Raw genomic sequence first — 23652 nt, 5'->3', positions numbered from 1 at the left:
TTTCATAAGCTAAAAAAATGGAGGTTGGGGACCTCACCATTTATTAAAATTTGACTTAAGGCAATCCCAAGTCATTTAGGAATACATAAAGTATGTGAGAATATAATGATTAAAATTATCTTGAGAGAGAGATTGGAGGGGAAGAATATAAACTGATTGATAATATTGATATTTTATGGGAGGTATAAGGAATTTTTTAACCTGAAATCACATCATCAACAACAGCAAACAAAAGAACAGACTTAATCTTAGCCTGAGTAGGTTTGCTGTCTTTTTTTTAGCTCACTGCTCATGTGTGCTCCTGATTCAAGATCTATGATCCCAGGCAACTATCTGACTTGAATCACATTATTTGTGACTCACTGTAAACCTGCCTTCCCAAAACCCATTTCAAAGCCTCCAGCTCAAATAAAACACCACAGGAGCAATGTAGAAAACCATCAAGGTGAGACTAATATTGCTCCCAAGGCTCTCTTAGATTAGTATGCAAATGAACTAGAGGCCAGAACCAAAGCTAAGGGAAGGATCTATAGTTCTGTCTTTATTTCTCCTATCTGCTTTATGTTATCTTTATCAAACTTCCAAATATATAGAATTTATCAAATTATGGAAATACCTAAAGAGCTGGTTCACTATTTTACTGCTCAAATAAATATTTAGTGGTTATTAGTACAGTAAAAATTAAGTGGTAGGTGAAGGGAAGTTACAACACAGAAATCTATCTTTGGAGAGGAAACGAAGTGTCACTCAATACCAGTTTTCTGAGCTGCACAAAATAAACTGCAGATATCTTCAGTAGTCTTACTTTCCCAAGAATCTTTACAAACACATCATTAGATTCTCTAAATGTTTCTTATTTAGTGACATAGGACGATGGCATATGGTACCATGTAATTTTTTCATATATCTATTTTATTTGTGGTCACATTTGTTCATTATTTCTATGCAAATAATATGTAAAATATTTTTCATCTTTTTCTTTTGACAGCCTAAAGCCTTGAAACTTCTAGGAATGGAGGTAAGTATTTATTTAAAGCATTAATAGAATAATAGAATAGATACTAATTAATGATAGTAATAATAACTAGAATAATGATGTTGATAATAAAAATAATAAATAGCATTTACATATTGTTTTAAGGTTTCTGAAGCATGATCCATATATGTATAGATGTATACAAATACAACCTATATATTGCATATATGTAAAAAGTCTATGTCTATACATACATACATACACACACAGATATAGATATATATGTAGATATATATATAAATATATATACATGCATTTGGTCCTTAAAACAGATTTGTGAGGTAAGTACTATTATTAAATGCATTTTATAGATGGGAAAATTGAGATACATAAATGTTGACATTGATATTAAATACAGGATCACAGTTATTAAGTATTTATGATAGGATTTGAACTATTTTCTTTATTTTTTTAAGGCCTTACCTTCCCTCTTAGAATCAATACTGTGTATTGGTTCCAAGGCTGAAGAGCAGTAAGGGCTAGGAAATGGGGTCTTGTCCAGGGTCACCCAGTTAGGAAATGACTAAATTCAGAATTGAACTCAGGACATCTCATCTCTAGACCTGGCTCTTTATCCACTGACCACCTAATTATGAAAAAATGTCAGAGACCTAAGGAAGAGATGTCTACTCCATCTTCAAGTTCCTGGCATATAAGAAGCTAGCAAAGTTTGATATGTTCCCTAGTGAAGAAATACAGAGTTGTTGTTGTTGCTGCTGCTGTTGCTGCTGTTGTTGTCGTCATTGTTGTTGTTGTTGTCATTGTCGTCGTTGTCATTGTTTTAATAGCAAAGTTAAATACTCTAGAGCAGTGATGGTGAACCTAAGGCATGGGTGCCAAAGTCGGCACCATGCAGAGCCTTCTCTGTGGGCACTAGGCTGTTCCCCCACCCCCATTCTCCAGAGTTTGTAACTAGAAAGGCAGAAGGACTCAGGCAGAGTTGCTCCCCTCTCCCTCTCCACCATGCCTGATGACATTTTTTCACATTCCGCCACCCATCCTCCCAGCAGTCCTATGGGAGTGCTTCCTCCCTCCCCTCTGTGGGATAAGTGAGGGAGGATAGGGCAGACCCACACTTGGTGGGGGGAGTGGCATGGCACTTGGTCTGGGCGGGGCAGGCATGGCACTCTGTCTGAGATGGGGGCAGTACCCAGCATTCTATCTCTTAAAGGTTCACCATCACTGAAGAAAGTCCAACCAAAAGGGCATAGAAGGTTTCAGCAATGAAATACTGAATTTGTAACACAAACTTTTTCATTAAAGAAGAAAAAGAGGGGATTTTCTAAAAAAGATTGAAGTGCATTTGTGAAAAAACCAACTGGCTAAATTAGATTTTTAAAATGTGAAGAAGTACTGAGGATAGATAGAAAAGAACAGCCTGTTTCTCAAACACCAAACGTGAGAGTGAGCTGAAGCTAGTGATGAATGAATGCTAACTACAATTCAAAAAAAAAAAAAGAGGGGAGAATTTTAGCAATATTGGACATCAAATTAGCTCAATGAAGGCATACGACTACTGCCCCCAAGTGGATTATTAACAGGACATAGAACTACTTTCCTGGTTTTCTCTACCAAAGAGAATGATCTGAGTTCCAACTCAAAATAAAAATAATTACTAGGGAATTGAAACCAAAGATAAAAGAGAAAGTTGATAAGAAAGCACCTGTTTGCCTTCAATGAATTCAAATCATTAGACCTGAATGATTTCCAGACCAGGATACCAAAAGAGTTGACTGGTGTAATTACTGAGCTGCTATCTAGGTAATCTTTCCAAAATTATGGAAAAAGGAAGAGGCAGCTAGTCCCAGACCTGGAGCCAGGCAAAAGATCCAGTTTGTAAAAAAAGGAAGAGGGTAGCATTTTCCAACTAGAAACTAGTTAATTTGACCTTCATTCCTCTCAGGTATGTTATTAAAGTGATGATCCATATGCTTTCAGAAAGATTAATTAATTGATGGGTGAAAGGAGCATTTTGAAAGTATCTATTACTTACCAAGCACCATGCTAGCAAATACAAAAATGAAATAGTACCTAATCTCGAGCAGTTTACATTCTAATAGCAGGAGACAGAATATCAAACAGTAGTGGCTTTGAAAAGGGAATTTTGGTCTCGAGAGTCACAGGGCTGAAAAGGGTGGGAGGGCAGGGGGAAGAGTGTAGAAAAGAACCAACTGTCACCATTTTCCCAAAAGCTTTGTAATAATTTGCTTATTATTCCCAGAATTGAAAAGCAGGAGAAAAGAAAAGTGAAACACAAATGGCCACAATAAGCTAATATGGCTTCATCAAGAATGGGTCATGGCATACTAACTTTATATTGTTTTGATAGGACAACTGGACTAGTAGATCAGTGAATGCCAGATACCAAATCTATTTAGATTTCACCTAATTGAAAAAGATGGAGAGATGTGAGCTAGCTAATGGCCCAGAAAGTGAGGACAGATTCAGAACAGAGCAAATGAACTAGAGTAGTCATTATTCAATACATGAAAACATGCAAGGAAATTTCTAGTGAAGTGCCCCAGAGTTCTATTATACCTCTTCTGAGAGATGCCAAGCTTGGCTCCTGTGCTATTCAGGATTTTTATCAGTGATTTGATGAAGGAATAGGTTGTATGCTTATCAAATTTCCAGTTAATCAAAAGCTGGGCGAAAGAGCTACCATGCAAGTTGATAAAGACAAGATCCAAAAAGATATCAAGTCTAAAATTATAGTCTGAATATAAATGAGTATAATTTAATAGGAATAAATGTAAAAGAATGAACATAGGTTCAAAAAATCAACTGAATAAGTAAAAGGTAATAGAGATACAACTGGTCAGATCTGTAACAGATCTGGGTATTTCCATAGACTACCACGTTCAATTTGAATCAATACTGACCTGAAAGTCAAATAAGTAAAATTAATTAGGCTACATTCATAGAAGCATTGTGTTCCTGACTAGGAAAGTGATGGTCCTCCTATACTTTATCATCATCAGAGTATTATATTAGTTCTGCTCATCATGTTTTAGGGAGGACATCAGCCAACTGAAACAGCAGCTCTAGAAGAGGATGGCCAAGATGGTAGGGAGTCCTGAGACCATTTGGGCACTAGCTGAAAGCACTGGAAATGTTTGTCCAATATATTGATTCTAAGATGGGAAGTAATGTTATTTTTAAAGGTAACAAAATATTATATAGACAAAGAGTAGAAAATAAAATCTAATTTAATGACTTATAGAAGATTTAATTAAGTCCAGTAGGATGACACAATGGGAAATGAAGAAAGACAAGAAATCAAAAAGAAAGAGAATGTTCCTTATAAATGACATAAAGGGATGAGGGTTTAAATGTTGGGATATTGACAGGATTTTCAAACATAGGAAGTTGAAGCAGAGAGAAAATATTATTTCTAAATATTCATTTTCCTCCTTCTTTCCCCCTCCACCACCAAAAAAATCCAGATTAAAATTCAGCTCCCTATTATCTCACACTCCATTTTATTTCCCTTGATTTATAGGATGATGTTCCCTTGAGAAGAGGAAGAAAAACCACCAAAAAGAGAGAAGAAGAAGTTGACATTGATTTGGATGACCCTGAGATCAACCACTTCCCTTTCCCTTTTCATGAGCTCATGGTATGGGCTGTCCTGATGAAGCGACAAAAGATGGCCTTGTTCTTCTGGCAGCATGGGGAAGAGGCCATGGCCAAAGCTCTGGTAGCCTGTAAGCTGTGCAAAGCAATGGCTCATGAGGCATCAGAAAATGACATGGTGGATGACATCTCCCAGGAGCTGAACCACAACTCCAGGTTGGCTAGCATGGGAGTGAGGGGGGGGGAAAGGAAGTAGATTCTAAAAGAGCAGAGTTATTACTGTTGTCCAAAGTGACCTTCCCTTGGGTTGGTTTCAACTACTAAATCTCTATGCAAAGGAAGTGTAATTATGCAAGGTGGATACTTAGAGACCAGTCACACCAACAGAGCTCACAGAAAGTCTGAAGAAATAGGAGACAAAGCTCCTCCAAAAGAACAAATAGTTGATGATATTGATGATGCATTATGTATGCACCTTGCTAATTACTAAGAATGCAAATGACAAACACAAATGGATCATTTAGGAGGACATACATTTTTTACCTTACCCTAAGTTGCTCCACTATGGTCCAAATTGGATGACTGAGTCAGCCCTTGATAGTCGAATCTCAATTCATTTCATCCAACTTTTTTTTAACCCTTACCTTCCTATCTTGGAATCAATACTAAGTATTGGTTCTAAGGCAGAAGAGTGATAAGGGCTAAAGGGTTAAGTGACTTGCCCAGGGTCACAAAACTAAAAAGTTTCAGAACCCAAATTTGAACCCAAAACTTCCCCTCTCAATCTACTGAGCTGATTAGTCCCTGCCATCCTGCACCTAATGTTCTCCTGTGCAGGGAGGGGAGCAGTACATTCTATGAAAGCAGACAGACAAACGCAATATAAGAAGCCTCCAAACAGAAATGAACACCTGAGTTGAATCTTGAATGGAGCTCCAAATCCTAAGAAGCTGAGAAAAGGAAGTAATCTATTCCAAACATTCAGCACAAGGTGGAAGGAGAAAAACAATCAAATCCAAGAAAAAAAAAAAACAAAAACAAAAAACAAGCCATTCTTGCTAGAACTAATAGTGTGAAAGGAAAATAATGTAAAAGATTCTGATAGATAGGCTGGATATAGCAGGAAAAAGGTTTTAAATGCCAAGTTCAGGGTTTATATTTATATTTTGTATATTTGTTACAATATTGTAGTTAGATAATATTTTGCTTATTGTGTTTATATTTTATCATTTTTAATTTCTATTTAAAAATAGGGAATACTGGAAATTTTTGAGCAGGGGAATAACCCGGTCAGATCTGTGCTTTAGGAATATAGTTTGGCAATTTGTGTGGAACAAAAGTGTAGAATTACATTAAAATGTATTTGGGAAATATTTAACAAAATAAATAAAAATATAGTAGAATATAGATAACGTTAACACATGGTTTTCTAAATCAATGTACGACCTACATGGATCCTTATGTATGGTTTAGTAGCACCTGTTGCATTGCCAGTTTAACCCCACTGGGGTGGAGGACAGATTGAACAGGGAAAAAATAAGAAACTGAGTAATTTGGGGGTATTATTGTGGTAGTCCAGCCAATAGGTGATGAGGACCTAAACTAGGGGAGTGACTTGTGAGTAGAAAGAAGGAGACAAATATAAGATGTTGTGATGGGAGAACTAATAAGGCTTGGCAATTATTTATATAGAGAAGATAAAGAAGAATCGAGGATCATTTCAAAGTTATGTACCAGGATGCCTGGGAAGGATAGTGGTGCCTTTAAAGAAAATGGAGAAGATTGAATTGCTTACCAGTTCCAGAAGAGAGGGAGACAATTTGAATCAGATAACTTCAGAAAATTCATGTGGAAATTTGTAATTATACATAATTAGTAAAATAATAATAATAAATTAAATTAACAATAAAAGAAAAATTAATGGAAAAGTCTGGAGAAGGAGGAATAGCTTTAAGGAAGATAATTATTTCTGCTTTTGGATATATTGAGTTTCAGTTGCCTACAGGAAACCCAAATGAAGATGTCTTAGCTGGCAGTTGGTGATGGGTGACTTGAGTTCAAGACAGAAATTAGGGTTTATAATACATACTAATACATATCTGGGAATATATAATATAATATGTACAATACAATATACATTTGGGAATCATCATGAGAGATCATTCAACTTATAGAAGCTAATGAGAACATCAAAAGTAGAACATCCAGGACTGAGCCTGGGAAAATGCCCACATTTTGGTGGGGTGGAACTCAGGAAAAGAGATTCATAAATAGTGATAAACAAATAAGAGAACAATGATAGAGAGGATTTTTTTCATAAAGCCAAGGGAGAAGGGAATGTCCAGGAAAAGGTAGTAATCAACAGTGCAGAAAGGTGAAAAAGTATGAAAACCTGAAGAAGGCCATTAGAGTTAGCAGTAAGACATCAGTAGTAACTGTGGACAAAGAAATTTTATTTGGGTGTTGAGGTAAGAAAACAGATTTAAGGACTAGAAAAGTGCGTGTCAGGACTGAACATAGAAAGCTTTTCCTAGAGATTTGAAAATGAAAGGTAGGAGAGTTGAGCATTGAACATTTGAGGTGTAACAGTCGAATGAGGACTTTTTTAGGTATAGTGTAGACCTGAGCATTTGTACACAGTAGGGGCAGAGCCAGTAATCGATAAGCAAAACTCAAGATGAGAATGGGGGTCTTGATTGAAGGGGCAAACTCCAGGAGGAAACAAGACCAAGGTTACAAGTTGAATCAGTCTGGAGAAAAGAATTACATAGGTAGGTTTTGAGGTGTAGAATATGGTAGAAGGAACTTATTATGTGGATAATGACCTCTGTTTTTGCTTTTTTTCATAAAATGCGATGTGAGGTCTTCAGATTGGCAATATTCCTTTATGCTTATGAAAACAGAAAAAGGGATTTGTTTCCAACTTGGACTACTATCTGTTTACACAATAAGTTTAAAGGCCAATCACTTTTTGAGGACTTTATAGATAAAATTTGTGATTTGTTAAGAGTTGAACTAGGTAATGTTATGTTCTGAAAGAAATCCTAGGCTGGCTGGCCAAAACTGTTATATTTGTTGAAACAGTGTTATTTGTGGGAAGGTGTAGTTATGCCAGTGGTCTGTAGCAAGCTGGATTCACTCCCCTCCCCACTGACAGGCTTGAATGAAAAGGGAGGGGCATAAACTGGCTGAGTACTCCTTGTACTCTCACCCCTCCCACCAAGCAGTTAGAGATCAGTTATAAATGGTGGTTGAACTATTATCTTCAGATTTCAGTCAGCAAATTAGGTAAGGCTGATCTCCTAGAGATGTTAACTTTCTCAACTTATTTCCCTGCAGGTTTGATTAGGGGAAATTAGGAGAAGCTTGATGTCGTGAAATTATCATGGAGAGAAGGAGGATCTGACTTGTTTAGGCCACACAGCTGAAGGAACTAAGCTTGAAGGAGGTTGTGAATATTCCCAAAATAATAGCCAGGCATAGCTCCCAAAAGATGCAGGTTTACTGATAAGTGAGGAAGGGAAGGGAGAGAGGTTTTTGTCAAGGATAGAATAAGGCCTGGGAAGCCCTAAACTGTTAGGTTGAAACAGCCTCTCCCCCCAGAAGGGAGAGGTATTCTTTATAGCTAGTTTGCCCTCAAAGCCTATAAATAACAAAATAATAACAGTAGTGTTGTTTCTGAAGGTCTAATCTAGCTAACAGGTTAGCAAGCAGAGAAACTATAAATGGCTTCAAATAGTTCTCAAACTAAAACTCTCTCCAGAGCAACCAGATCTGGGATCAGCAGAGAGTGATCTGATCACTTCCAAACCCCCAAGAACCAACCCAACTGCCTCTAACTGCCTTAAACTGCCCCCTCGCCCAGAGTTCTCTGGGGTGGGGGGAGACTGGAATTCTGGGTTGAGGCTTGACACCCTAGCTTGCAGGAATTCCACCCTGCCATTTCAATGTTGCAGTAACCTTAAAGACCTTTCTGTCTCCTTGAATCTATGAATATATTAAAGAGCAAAAAGGAAATAATTCGCATTTTGAGACAGGTTAATTTTAGCAAATAGGTGAAGAAGGGAAAGAAACCATGGCTTGGTGCACACATTTGGCAACAGAACAATCCCGAGAGCTGTTCTAACCATTTAATTCTTTTTTTAAAAAAATAGATTTTTGGGGGGCAGCTAGGTTCAAATCCGGCCTCACACTTCCCAGCTGTGTGACCCTGGGCAAGTCACTTGACCCCCATTACCTACCCTTACCACTCTTCCACCTATAAGTCAATACACAGAAGTTAAGGGTTTAAAATTTAAAAATTTTAAAAAAATAGATTTTTATTTATTTCCTTTGTTTTTACATCACCTGTATTTCCCTTCTTCTGATGGGTTTTCAAAGAAAGAAAAATATGAAGAGACAAAAAACTGATTAACACTTAGAAGTACCTCAACATAGAGTATTCCACACCCATGACTCTGACTTCTGCAAAGGGGAGAGGGAGAGTCTTCTCATTTCTCTTATTTAGGACCAAATTTATTCTCTATAATTTTACAATATTCCATTTCAATTTTAGTAGTTGTTGATCTCATTTATATTGTGGTGGTCATTCTTTACATGGTTTTATTGACTCTGCTTACTTCATACACATCAGTTCACACAAGTTTTCTCATGCTTCTCTGTTTTCATTATGTTTATTGGTTTTTGTTTTTTCTAGCACAATTATATATCCATGTACAATTTATTTGGGGAAGCTAGATGGTGCAGTGAATAGAGTGCCAGGTCTGGAGTCAGGAAGACTCCTCTTCCTGAGTTCAAATGTAGCCTCAGACACTTACTAGCTGTGTGGCCCTAGGAAAGTCATTTAACCCTATTTGTCTCAGTCTCCTCATCTGTAAATTAAGCTGAAGAAGGAAATGACAAGCCTTTCCAACATCTTCCCCCCCCCCCCAAAAAAAAAACAACCCAAATGGGGTCAGGAAGAGTTAGACATGATTGAAACGAATGAACAACATAATATATTTAGCTATTCTTTAATCCATGGGCATCTTCTTAGCTGCTTCTTTCAATATCTTGGTGTCTATGGAACTTTTACTTTTGTCAATGATCTCCTTGAGGATTATATCTATTAGAGGAAACTTTGTGTCAAAGGGTATGAATATTTTAGTACTTTTATTTGCATATTTCCAAACTGTTTTCCAGAATAGTTATACCAATTCACTGGTTAACCAACATTATCTTTTGACCTAGTAACTCACTCAGAGCAGTTAATATTCCCATTCTATGCTGTTCATGTAGAAACAGTGTGATATAGTAGAGAATGCTGGGCTTGGAGCCAGGAAGACATGGGCTTGAATCCCAGCTATGACACTTACTACTATATAACCTTCAGCAAGTCATTTAATTTCTCCATATCTCAGTTCCCATATCAGTAAAATAAGGACATTGAACTAGATGTCCTTTAAAGCCCCTTCCAGCTTTCTAGCTCTAAATCAGACACTTTGAGACTGTGGGGCCACAGTGGGAGGTTCCAGTGAAAGTCAGAACTGGAACGGATCTGTAATAGTTCTACTACCAAACTCAACTCTGTATTTTTATAAGCATCATTTAATGACTTCTAACTGCAAAGAAATGGCAGTTATTTGAGGACTAGAGAAATCTCAATTCTGCCACTGTAGGCAGAAAATAAACATGCTTCTTGGTAAGTTAGCTAAAAAGACTTTGAGAAACAAGAAAAATAAAGGAACTAAAATTGAAGGTGAAGCTGAATAAGTTTCTCAGGTGGATGTAACTAACCACTTCTTTTTTAACTATTTTTTAAATATATCACTGCATTTTCCCTCAGTTAATAAATAATTATTAAGCTCCTATTTTGTGCCAAGTACCAAGAATACCAATGAAGCCAATAGACTACAGTCTAATTAGAGAAGGAAATGACAAACCATGTAGAAACAAGCTATATATATGTATATATACATATATGCAGGATATATTGTAAATAAGCAAAGGAAAGGCACTAGAATTGAAAGAGAACATTCCAAGCATGAGGGCCAACCAATTAAAATTCCTGAAATCATGAGATGTTCAGCATCTTGGTTGAGGAGCAGCAAAAAAGCCAGGATCACCATCCACCAACAGAGGCCCTCAAGCAAAACAATTCAGTACTATGACCATGTTGTAGAAATGTATGTCCTATTCGGTACTCAGCTCCACTACTTAAATGGCATGCTTCACCATCAGCCTTCTCAAGTCATGACTGTTCATTGCATTGATCAATCATTACCCAGTTCTTCCTAGATTCTCCTTCCCTAAAACCTACCTGCTTACTGTCTATCAGTAGGTTGAGGGTAGGGTGAGGATCACCACTGCTAACAATTTTCCAACTGAAAGAGGGACAACAGAAACAGCATACCCCCTGCTTCTCCTAAACTCCCCACCTTCTGGTCATATCATGGTTGATGTCCATACATCCTCCATCAAACTAGATTTCTCACCAGAACGCAATCCTGTCTCCTGGAAGCCTGGGTTTAGACACCATTTTTATTATAATAGAGATTATCTAATATAATATGATACTATAATATTATAGTAGAGATTATCTAGCTCTTTTGGTTCTAAATCCAGAAGCTGGTCCCTTGATATTCCATCTGATAGGAATGAGTGATGGCTGGGTCAAGCCCCAGAGTAGATTTAGAGAAGTATCCCAGGAACGGGCTGCTTAATCAGATTTCTTGGATCTGCTCATGAGGGCTAACAAAGTCTCCAGAACAAAGCAGGACTTTGAAATCTGCAGCCTTATCTCATTTTGGTTAAGCTAATCTTTATAAGAAAAGGTCTTTTTTATCTCAGAAGCCTTTGAAGGCTAGCAAAGTCTCCAGAGCAAAACAGAACTTTTGAGATTTGCAACCTTACTTCATTTTGGTTAGGCTAGACTTTGTAAGAAAAGGTCTTTTTTTTTTTATCTCAGCGGCCTTCCAGACCCCTTGACTCTGTTCTTTGTACAACCTTGGAGTGTAACAGAAGCATGAAAAGGGAACCCTGTAGGTTGAAAACATTTGAAGCCTTTCTAACTTCAGGAAAAAAAAAACCCACCACCATCCCATCAAAGGAAAGAATAAAAACAGAAGCCAAAACCCAAGGCTGATCTCCACCAAATCCCCAGGTCCCATTTGAAAGGTTTCAATGTAAGGGTCAAGCTGGTTCCTCTATTCTGCTCCTGACTATTCACAAATAAATATGTTTTACAGGTTACCCTAGCTTAGGTTCAAGGCTGTGAGCCATAAACTACCAATCTACAACTGAATCCACCCCAAGAAAAGCCCCATTCCTAATCACTAACTGTATGTATAAACAGAGCCCTGCAATGGTCAACTGTCCTTCTGGGAAATAGCCCTACTATGAATCAATAACTTTGGGTATGACTCATGAAAATCACATGGCCAGAGCAGAATGGGTGGGTCATCTGTAGCTTCTGGAACAGGGTCCAGTGATACTGGAGGCAGTCCCACTGCAACTATCATCCAGGTTTATTGTTAATGTTCCAGATGCAGTAGCTCTATGGAAATGATCAGCAGCAGAGGGTAGGCTGGTTCCTATAATCCCTGAGATAACGGGGCAATACCCCTCACCTGGTTTGCAGTGATTAGGCAATTATTGATCCCTTAGACCAGTAATGGAGAACCTTTTAGAGACAGAGGGCCCAAATTGTGCCCTTACTCTGCATGCAAGCCCCCCACCCCTTGCCACAGACAGGGGAGAGAGGAAGAAGTCCCATTGAACTACTGGGCAGAGGGACAGGTGATGTGAGAAATGTCCTTGGGTGCAGTCGTGATGGGGGAGGGAAACAGCACCCTCTGGCACGTGTGCCGTATATTTGATAACACAATCTTGGACTATGCTGATTGAAGATAGTACCAGCTCCCTGTACTTTATTACTCTCAGCCACATCTGGGTGTGGTCTCTACTTCCACAACAACCTAATGATTAGATGACAACAGTGAAGAAGGTCATAAGCTGAGGATATGTCCAGCAATGCCAAATGTAAGGTGTCAGCCCATTAGCACAAACAATAGGAAGCTAAGCAACTTTCTGGATAGTCAATGCAAAATTATTTTTAAAGTCAAAGTAATATCTCAGATAATGGACTTTGAAGCAGAGCTAACAAAACACAAATTAAGGCAAAGTCAACCTCCTGATTTGAAGCCAGAAAATCTGTGTTCAAATATCAGGTTTGCCACCTGTATGACCTTGGGCAAGTAGCCTGACCTCAGCCTCAATTCTCTCACCTGTAAAATGAGATTGACCATCTGTAAAATTAAATGGTCCCTAATGTACTTTTTTAAAATTTAAACCCTTACCTTCCATCTTGGAGTCAATACTGTGTATTAGATCCAAGGCAGAAGAGTGGTAAGGACTAGGCAAAGGGGGTTAAGTGACTTGCCCAGGGTCACACAGCTGGAAAGTGTCTGAGGCCAGATTTAAACCTTGGACCTCCTGTCTCTAGGCCTGGCTCTCAATTCACTGAGCTACCCAGCTGCCCCTCCCCCAATGTACTTTTAGCTCCAAAATCCTCAGGATGGAAGAAGTTGGGGTTTTGTTTTTTGTTTTTCAACTAAAAAGAGGAAGAATCAAGTAGTCTTGGCTTGAAATATCCTCTTTTTGCCTCAATACATAGTTTATATATTTGTTTGTTATATATTGTTCTCTCATTAGAGAATGAGGTCTTTGAGGATGAGGGCTATCTTTTGCCTCTTTGTAACCCCAAGTGCTTGGCACAATACCTGATGCATAGTAGACAATTAATAAATATTTTGTGACTGAGATATGGCTCACAGTTATATAGCACTTTTAAAATATGAAATGTCAAGTCAATACATTTATTAAGCACTTATCATTTGTCAGAAACTGAAATAAGTGCTGGCAATACAAAGAAAGACAAAAATAGTTGCCTCAACAGAGTTCACATTCTAATGGGAAAGACCACATGCAAACAACAATGTATGTAGAAGACGCATATAGGTTGTATGTATAGGTTGATGCTTCAAAGATCAACATGCTGTTTCTCACTAAGGTCCGTATCAAAAGTTTTCCAGCTTGTTGGAAATCTGAGGCAGCTAATTGGTATAATAGATAGAAAACTGGACTTGTAATGTAGAAGACTTGAATTCAAATCCTGCCTTGAACATTTATTAGATTGTGGCCTTGAACATTTATTAGATTGTGACCTTGGTCAAGTCCCTTAACCTGTCTGAACCTTAGTTTCTTCATCTATAAAACTGGGGTGATAGCACCTATTTCATAGGTTTGTTGTGTGGATAAAATAAGATTATATATTTAAAACACTTTGTAAACCTTAAAATGCTACATAAATGCTGGTTATTATTACTATCTACTATAATAGCCTTTAAGAACAGCATCTGGAGCAGCTATGTGTCTCAGTGGATAGAGTACCAGACCTGGAAATGCAACATCCTGGGTTCAAATCTGACCTCAGATACTTCCTAGCTGTGTGACCCTGGGCAAGTCATTTAATCCCAATTGCCTTGCCTTTGCCACTCTTCTGCCTTGGAATTGATATTTTGAATGGATTCTAAAACAGTTTAGGGATTTAAAAAGAAACACCAAAAAAAAAAAAAAAAAGCTAGGGTCACTTGCCCACCAGTATGGAGTCTGCTTCTGGGCAGAATAATCCAGATTCCTTTAGTCTTAGTGATGATAGCATTTACTTGGCCTTTTGAAGGTCTGCAAATTGCTTTATATATGTTGTCTAATTTGTTCTTCACAACAATCCCGTGAAGTAAGTTACATTGTCATCCCTTTCTTACAAATGAGAAAGTAAACTCCAGTGTGGTCTAGATAATCTCTGTCCCTAAGAAGAGTATGAGGCAGCCAGGTGGTACAGTGGATACAGGGACAGGAAGTCTCATCTTCCTGAGGTCACACCTAACTGGAGACACGTAGTAGCTATGTGACTTTGGACAAGTGGCTTAACCCTGTTTGCCTCAATTTCCTCATCTGTCAAATGATCTAGAGAAGGAAATGGCAAATCACTCCACTATCTTTGTCAAGAAAACCCCAAAAGGGTTCATAGTCAGACACAAATGAAATGACTGAACAACAAGGAGAGTATAAATCATAGAACTAGAAAGCAACCTTTAAGATCTTTAAGTTCAACTTCTTTAATTTACAGATGAGACAACTGAGGTTCAAAGTCACACAAGTAGCTGAGCAGGGACTTGAACCCAGGTCTCCTGAGCCAGTGATTTTCCCACAGTACCACCATGGTTCAGCAGCACTAGCTCGAGGTCTAACCCTGACTTCCATTTCTTAACACTCCTTCCCAACCCCTCCTAGACTTTTCTGTTACCAGAGAGCTTCCTAAGCACCTCTTGTATTGCAGGGACTTTGGACAGTTGGCTGTAGAGCTGTTGGACCAGTCCTACAAGCAGGATGAACAACTGGCAATGAAACTGCTGACATATGAACTGAAAAACTGGAGTAATGCCACGTGCCTGCAGCTTGCTGTGGCTGCCAAGCACCGAGACTTCATCGCTCACACCTGCAGCCAGATGCTGCTCACAGATATGTGGATGGGCCGTCTCCGGATGAGAAAGAATTCAGGTCTCAAGGTCAGCACTGCCTAAAATGAACCATGGATGAGGTGGCAGGGGCGGGGGGTAGAGAATTATTTTAGATTTTATGAGCCTGATCTATAGTAAGACTGGAATACTCCTTACTGAAGGCGGCACCGTATGCTAGGGGAAGAGCCATTCTCTGTGGTTCCATGACAAAGAGAGTCTCTTCCCCTAGGAATAATGTCATTGCAGCACCATTCTGTACCCAACCAACCTCATGGCAAGTCCTAACATTTTCATTCCTCAGCAGAAAGGGAACCTGGAGTGTGTTAAACTGTGCTCAATGAGGAAAAGTAGATAGCAGGAGGAAGAGGAGAAAATGGTAGAAGGGCAGACAAAGGGATGAGCCAGCAAAGAAGGCATTATAAGCCCTAACTGCATTAGAATCTGGAATTATCTCATGGAAGTTTCTTGTTGTTGCTCTTAGAATGTTACAGGAACCATCATCAGGCTTACCAGTCACCCGGGATGCTATCATTCTCTTATATCAGTGAGTGCTTTTTCTCATGTCAGTGGCCCGCCAAGATTAAATCAATTAATCATTGTCCAACTCTTCATGAGTCCATTAGAAGTTTTCTTGGCAAAGATGCTGGAATTCTCCAGCTCATTTTCCAAATGAGGAGACCAAGGCAAACAAGTTTAAATGACTTACCTAAGGTCACACTGCTAATTAGATTTGAGCTCAGTTCCTTCTGACTCCAAGGCCAGTGATCTATCCATTACACCACCTAGCTACACTGAATTTTACCCCTATATCATCTATGGAACTAAGTCAACATATATGTACATTTAAAAGACCATAACTACATAGTGGAAGAAAGAACATGGGAGGACCTGAGTTCAAGTCCCATTTCTAAAATTTACTGTGAGAAAATTAATTTGGACAAATTCTTATCTTCTCTGGGCCTCAGTTTTTTCATCTGTAAAATGAAGGGATCAAGTGAGATTAATTCCAGTTTTAAGACTCTTCTGTAGGAGCAGCTAGGTGGCACAGTGGAAAGAGGGCCAGATCTAGAGTCAGGAGGATATGGTTTCAAATCCAGCCTCAGATACTTTCCAGCTTTGGGACCTTGAGCAAGTCACTTAAGCCTGTTTGCCTAGCCCCTGCCGTCTATCTTAGAGTTGTTCCTAAGACAGTAAGGGTTAAAAAAAATTCTTTGTGTACATTTCCTATATTTGTACACATATATGTGTACATAAAGCAAGCTACACTTGTGATATAAGCCAGTTTCAGGTGGTATGTTTAAGTCAGTTTAAGAAAGCAAACTGTTTTCATCAACACCCCTCAACCCAAACCACTTTAGGAACATCCACTTGCAAAGCCAAAATTGGTAAGCAGATGCCAGTATCTCTATCCTTTTAAGCAATGCTAGAAGGCTCTTTGATTGACAACAATGCTCTAGGCCATCATTATTGCTTTATACTCCATCAGAGAGCTGGAAAGGACTTTAGTGATCATGGAATCCAAGACTTTCTTTTTTCACTAATGAAATAGATTGAGGCCAGAAGAGATGAAGTCATTTCCCCAAGTCTGTGTCTATCTTTCTTTGTCCCTCTGCCTCAGCAAATCAGAAGCCCAAGGTAGTCTTGAAACTATCTGATTAGGACTTCTCTTGGGCTACCCTCCACTCAGTGGTGTGATTTCTGATCCCTGGTGTGATTTCTGATCAGAGCAGCATTCTTAAGTTAATTATAATTATAACTGACCCCTTATTCTAGCTCTCTCGCTAGCTTGCTCTCTCTCTCTCGCTCTCTTACCTTCTCCCCCACTCTCTACCACTCCCTCTCCCTGTCTTTTTCCCCTCTCCCTCTCCTTCTTCTCAGCTGTCTCATCTATAAAATAAAGGAATTGAACTCAATGATCTTAAAAATCCTCCTCTTGCTCTTTGATTTATACTTCTCTTAAAGTCTGAGAGTAAGAAACCAAAGGAATGAAAGTTCTAGACATTGCCATGAACAATGGGAAATTAGATGAAAACAGAATTGGATTGCTATGGCATCATTCCTACTATTCAGTCATTGAACCACAAAGAATGGCTTTCTCCCAAGTACATGGTGCTTTACCCCTCTTCAAAAGAAAGGTCCATATTGTCAGAGAAAGTCTGTAGGATTTAGGGATATGGGTCACAAGCCCTGGTTTCTCTAGCATAAAGCATTGGTCATGAGGCAAATAATTAAGCCTTAGTTTCCTTGAGCTAAGGACATAGTATTGTGTCCAAGCAAACTCTTAGAATATTATAGGAACCATTATCAAACTTACCAATCACCTGGGATCCACACTCATGCTCTTATACCAATGAATGCTCTTTTTTCTTGTCAGTGGCCTTCCAATATAACTCTTAGTTCTTTGGCCTTTGGCGGGACTGCTTTGGAAAAGGAAACAGGGACAATGTTCCCTGTATAAACTCTGGCCAGCAAAGTTGAGAATAAGAAGTAGAGGCAAGAGACCACAGCAAAGGCAAAATCCTTTCATCGAGGGATTCTTTCTCAGCCTTTAAATGTATACACACAAAGATATATACACATAAATGCACATATGTGCATTTATCATATGTTTATATAGATACATACAGTGTGAATGTGTAAATAATAAATAATAAATATACATGTGTATATTTAGCAAATTTAGGAATTGAGGAAATATATATAGTTCATAATGGAAGAAAATGCTCCATTTCAGTTAGAGATTGGTGAAAACCAAGACATCCTTACTTTTCCCTCCAAATTCATAAAAGCCTAATATCTGTCCACAGACCTCAGGCTCTTCAGAACCCCTGCTCTGATGTTAGAATGGTAGAGCTGGTCCACCAAGCGAGAGAGCAAGAGTATTGGTGTTTTTTGAACCCGTCTCCCTATCTCAGCCAGGCTAGAAGTACGACAGTCACCCAGGGGCCCAGCCCCACTGCCAATGAGCAAAAAAGCACAGGCCTGCCCCACTGGCTCAGATGTGGGTCACTTCATCATCTGTAAGAAGCCTGGTGGCCCCCTCTGCTCCTGGGGGCTCCCCACACTGGTGTCTGATTCAATGTGGGCACCTGATTGGTTTTCGCACTACTACTGCTCGGAAGTCTCCAAAGCTCAAACATCCCCCAGCCTCCCCAGGAGCAGAGACTACAGGCATGCACCACCACACTAGCCCTAAACAAGAATCCTTGACCATAAGTTGAGTGTCTCTAGTAGCTTTTATTATGGGGCAGCCTAGTGGCACAATGGAAAGAGTACTGGACCTGGAATCAGGAAAACTCATCTTCCTGAGTTCAAAATTGTTTCTTTTTGCCTTTTGCCTTTTGTCTCAGTTTCTTCATCTGTAAAAATGAGTTGGAGAAAGAAATGGCAAGCCAACCTAGTATCTTTGCCAAGAAAACACCAAATGGGGTCATAAAGAGTCAAATATGACTAAAATAAATAATAGGAACAACTTTTATTATTCCATAGCAATAATAAACACCAAATTCATTCTGTTGTTGCTCAAATAGCCTCTTTAGGCTTTGATGGAGGCCTAGCCTTGAAATCAGGTAGACCCAGATTCAAGACCCATTCCTGATACATATTAGCTAGGTAGATGACTATGGAAAATCATTTAATCTCTCACTGCCCCAAGAAATGCTAAATTATAGGCAAACTGCTACTATGTATTGGTGAAGTTATACAAGATAGTGGGGGAAAATGAACATTTACTAACAAGAATTGAATTTGTTACTTATTACCTTTGTGACCATAGGCAAATCACTTAACCTCACTAAGACTCTGTTTCTTCCTCTGTAAAATGGTTGGGGAGTGGATGATCTTTAAGACCCCTTCCCATTTCATATCTTTGATCCTAGATCTAATCGCCATTAGAGGAGTGCTAATCCTCACCAGTGGAGAGAGCTTCCATGCTCAAAATTCCCTTTTCTGATGAAATCACAAATCTAAACTCCCATCTCCATCACCCTCTTCCACGCCAAAAAAAAAAAAAAATCTCATCCTATATTAGAGATCTTTATGTGCTTCTTTTGGTAACTTATACCAGGGAAACACTCTGAAACGAACAATTTTTCGTCTTAACATTTTCCCAGCGTCTAGTTAGGAATAAGACTTAGGGTCCTATATATCAAAGGTATTTACCAATAGACTTCGGTAAATTCAGACAAAACTGCCAATGAGTGTTTCTAATTATGTTTACTTATATTTGTTGATGAATAAAACCTCCTTGAGAGTAGGAACTGTTGGACTTTTGTCTTTTTATCTTCTACACCTAGCCTGGAACATTTTAAACACTTAACAAATGCCTACACATGATAGAATGAATGATAATTAGAGTGGGAGGTGGGTTGTTGTCCTCTTCACTTCTGTCTGGGCCAAGCATGAGTCACTTCTGCCTTTCTCCCCAAAGAAGGAACATCAAATGGAAAGATTAACGTTGGCTTGTTGGTAAAACTGTTCTTGGCTTTCCTACCAGAATGAAAAGTTTTATCCTCACTTGTATGACGTTCCCCTACTGAGCAGAAAAGGATTCCCCTAGTCTCAGAGTGATCCATCATTCCTACTCCTGTTCACACAAGTCTACCCAGTGAGAAGCATTAGACCCCATTTCCACTGACACTAAGCAACCACAATCATCTTAATCTGTTAAATGTGATGATTATTATTATCATTATCATTGCTTTAGGTAATTCTAGGAATTCTACTTCCTCCTTCAATTCTCAGCTTGGAGTTCAAGAACAAAGATGATATGCCTTACATGTCTCAGGCCCATGAGATCCACCTCCAAGAGAAGGAGCCTGAGGAACCAGAGAAGCCTGTGAAGGAAAAAGATGAAGAGGACATGGAACTAACAGTAAGAAAATCAGCCTTGGGTTGTCTGAAATGGCTGTTTATGGCTACAGGGGAGAATCCTCAAATCTGTTACCTGCGCTTTTTTTTTTATCATCTGATGCTTCTGATTAGACATTAAAATTAGAAGCCTGGGGTGCTTTCCTTCTTTACATCAAAAGGAAACCTGATAGGGAACAGCTAGATGGTTCAGTGGATTGAGAACCAGGTCCAGAAAGGGGAGATCCTGGGTTCAAATCTAATCACAGACACTTCTTAGCTGTATGACCCTGGGCAAGTCATTTAACCCCAATTGTCTAGCTCTTTTTGCTCTTCTGCCTTGGAATCAATACACAGTATTGATTCTAAGATGGAAGGTACCAGTTTTTAAAAAAGAAAAGAAAAGAAAACATGATGTATCATGGGCTCAACTAACCAGGGAGGTCAGAATGGTACAATGGACAGAATGATGGAATTGCAGTCCAAGTATCTAGGTTCAAATCCTGTATCTTTCACTTATTAGCTGAGTGTCTTTGGGTTATTGTTGTGGTTCAGTTATTTCAGCTGTGCTCAACTCTTCATGATCCCATTTGGGGTTTTCTGATAAAGATATTGGAGTGGTTTTCCATTTCCTTCTCCAATCCATTTTACAGATAATGAAACTGAGGCAAATAGGATGAAGTGACTTGCCTAAGATTCCATAGCTAGAAAGTATCTGAAGCCAGATTTGAAATCAGAAAGACAAGTTTTCCTGACTCTAAGCCCAGTGCTCTATCATCACCTAGTTGCCCTAAGCTTGGGTAAGATTCCTTAAATTCTCTTATCTTCCTCCATATCCTCATTTGTAAAATGAGGGAGTTGAAATAGATGATCTCTAAGGTCCTTTTCAGCTCAGAATCCCATTCAGAACTCTTCAGTGGGACCAAGGGAAAATAAGCCAAAGGAATTCAATATAAGAGCATAGCTTGGGGGCAGCAAGGTGGTTCAATGGATAGAGATCCAGTGGCCTCAGACACTTCCTATCCCTGTTATCCTGGACAAGTCACTTAACCTCCGTTGCTTAGTCCTTACTACTCCTCTGCCTTGGGACCAATACACAGTATTGATTCTAAGACAGAAGGTAAGGGTTTAAAAAAATAATGAGCATGACACCAGAACAATGAGATGAGGAAACAGCCTCAAGGTACTCAAAGGAACAGAGGGATTTTGTAGTTTGGTGAGCTCCTAGCCTCATCTGGCTTCATTCAGCAGATTCTCCTCTGCCAATCAGAAGCTTAGCCTTCATCTTTTGGGGGGATTCAGGTTTGCAAATGCAGGACTAATTGAATTTTGTGGTTTCTAAGGTTGGTTTTTATTAGCTTTTCTCTGAGTACAATTATCCCAGCACAAATGTTTTATGCTACAGGGTAGACCAGGCAGCTGGGGAGAAGACAGGCTCCTACAACACCCACTTTGACACTGTGATGTTCCTGGATTTTATCCAAGGGCTAAAAATATTATCCTGTCTAGAGGGGGAAACAAAGGCCTTCTTTATATCTCTGGAGACACTAAGCAGGAGCCATAAAGACTTCCCTAATCCCCTACTGCCATCCAATGGCAATGCTGTCATTGCCCAAAAGAGATTTTCTCATTTATGGGGTTGATGGAAGAGAAAGGGAAGGGCGGGATCAAAAGGCACACTACTCTCTCTAAAATGGTATAATAATAGCACCTGTCTTACAGGTATATACCTCTGAGCTCTAGAAGGAAAGCTGGAAGGGAATTCAGAGGCCATTTAATCCAACCTGGTTTTACAGATGGAGAAATTGAGAGACATGGTTGAGTGACTTGCCTAAAGTCACCCAAGTAGTATGCATCACAGGCAGAATTTGAATCCTATTGCTCTAACTCCAGAGCTTTTCCAGTGTGCCACACTGTCTCCCACTGGAAGACAAGTGACTTGGTGACATATTTCCCATCAGAATGGTTCCTCCCATTAATTAATCACTGACAGCTTCTGATGCATTGGCAAAGACTTTATTCAAGTCCAATAAATTCACAGAGAAGTAATGTTGTATAATGGATAGAAGGCTGGCCTTAGAGTCAGAAAGAATTAAATTTGAGTCAATCAATCAATCAGTATTTATTAAGTGCCTACTCTGTGCCAAACTAAACACAGAGATACCAAAAGAGGCCAAGGACACCCTTTGCCCTCAAAGAGCTAATAATCTAATGGGGGAGAGAGCATGCAAATACATAAATACAAATAAACTATACAGGATAAATGGAAAATAAGGTAACAGAAGTCCTAGAATTAAAGGCTTTCTATGAAAGATGGGATGTGAGTTAGGACATAAAATAAGCCATGGAAGTCAATAATCCAAATTGAGTGAAAACATTCCAGACATGGCAGACAGGAAGAGAAAATGGTCAAAGCAGAGAGATGGAATGTGTTGTTAAAGAGCCAAGAAGCCAGTGTTATAGGGTCAAAGAGTACATTTTACATAGTGGGGAGGGGGAGGGAGGGAATAAGAAAGCCTTGGAAGGAGTAGGGCTGGGTCATGGAGGACTTTAAATGCCAAAAACATTATTTTGTTTTCTTCTGGAGGCAATAGGGAGCCACTGGAGTTTATTGATTAGGGGTGAGCGTCATGATCAGACCTGCACTTTAGTAACTGAAGGTAGGAGTGGAGAGAGACTTGAGGTAGACAGCCCCACCAGTAGTCTTATGGCAGTAATCAAGGCATGAGGTGCTGAGGGTCTGCCCCAGAGTGGTAGCAGTATCAGAGGAGAAAAATGGGGACATATTTGGGAGATGTTAGGCTATGGGAGGTGAGAGATGGTGAGGAATCCAGGATGACTCCTAGGGTATGAGCCTGAGGGACTATGAGGATGGTGTTACCTTCCACAGTAATAGAGAAGGTGGGTTTAGGGGAAAAGATAATGAGCTCTTTTTTAGACATGTTGAGCTTAATATGTCTACAGAACATCCAGATCTGAATATGTAAAAAGCAGTTGTCCTACTTTTGGCATACCAGCTGCATGACCTGGGCCAAGTTAATTAACCTGTTAGTGCTCTGCATACACACAACTCTCTAACACAGCTTATCTTCTCAAGTAGTTAGTAGTGAAGAGAGTTTTCATCTCTGTCCTGGAAATTTCTGCCACTGAAATCATAAGTGTAGACCAAAAGAGGGTGAAACATACATCAGAAAGACAGTGTGGCAAAGAGGATAGAAGTTGGGCCTCCAAAAGACCTAGACAAATTCTCTCTCTCAATAATTACTGCCTGTGGGTACTTGAGCAAGTGGCTTATTCTCTCACAATCCCAGCAATTCTCTAAGGCCAGAAGTTACAGCTGAATTGCTGATTTTTATTTATTTATGGAGACGGTTTCCACAATGGGAGTTTCCACAATACCAGTGACATGTATTTATGGACATGTATTGATGGATGATAGATGATAGATAGATAGATAGATAGATAGATAGATAGATAGATAGATAGACAGACAGACATAAAGACAGACAGACAGATAGATTAGATGGATAGAGAATTAACAGACATATGGCTAGACAGACAGATAGATAGATAGATAGATAGATAGATAGATAGATAGATAGATAGATAGATAGATTAGATGGATAGGTAGAC

General features: G+C 39.1%; 1 protein-coding gene across 2 annotated transcripts in view; it reads left to right on the top strand.

The window, feature by feature from the left end:
• TRPM3 (transient receptor potential cation channel subfamily M member 3) overlaps positions 1-23652 on the top strand; it is a 1135309-nt gene that overhangs the window by 1008969 nt on the left and 102688 nt on the right. For both annotated transcript variants that reach the window (XM_044659442.1, XM_044659449.1), the window contains 4 exons: positions 989-1018; positions 4539-4828; positions 14991-15219; positions 19877-20044. In XM_044659442.1, coding sequence (XP_044515377.1) covers positions 989-1018; positions 4539-4828; positions 14991-15219; positions 19877-20044 — 717 coding nt within the window. The remainder of the gene's footprint in view (positions 1-988; positions 1019-4538; positions 4829-14990; positions 15220-19876; positions 20045-23652) is intronic.

This window comes from Gracilinanus agilis, chromosome 1, assembly GCF_016433145.1.
Source record: "Gracilinanus agilis isolate LMUSP501 chromosome 1, AgileGrace, whole genome shotgun sequence".
In the NCBI taxonomy this organism is placed as follows: Eukaryota; Metazoa; Chordata; class Mammalia; order Didelphimorphia; family Didelphidae; genus Gracilinanus; species Gracilinanus agilis.
Note: the sequence above shows the minus strand (reverse complement) of the source record. Positions and strands in the feature narration are given on the sequence as shown.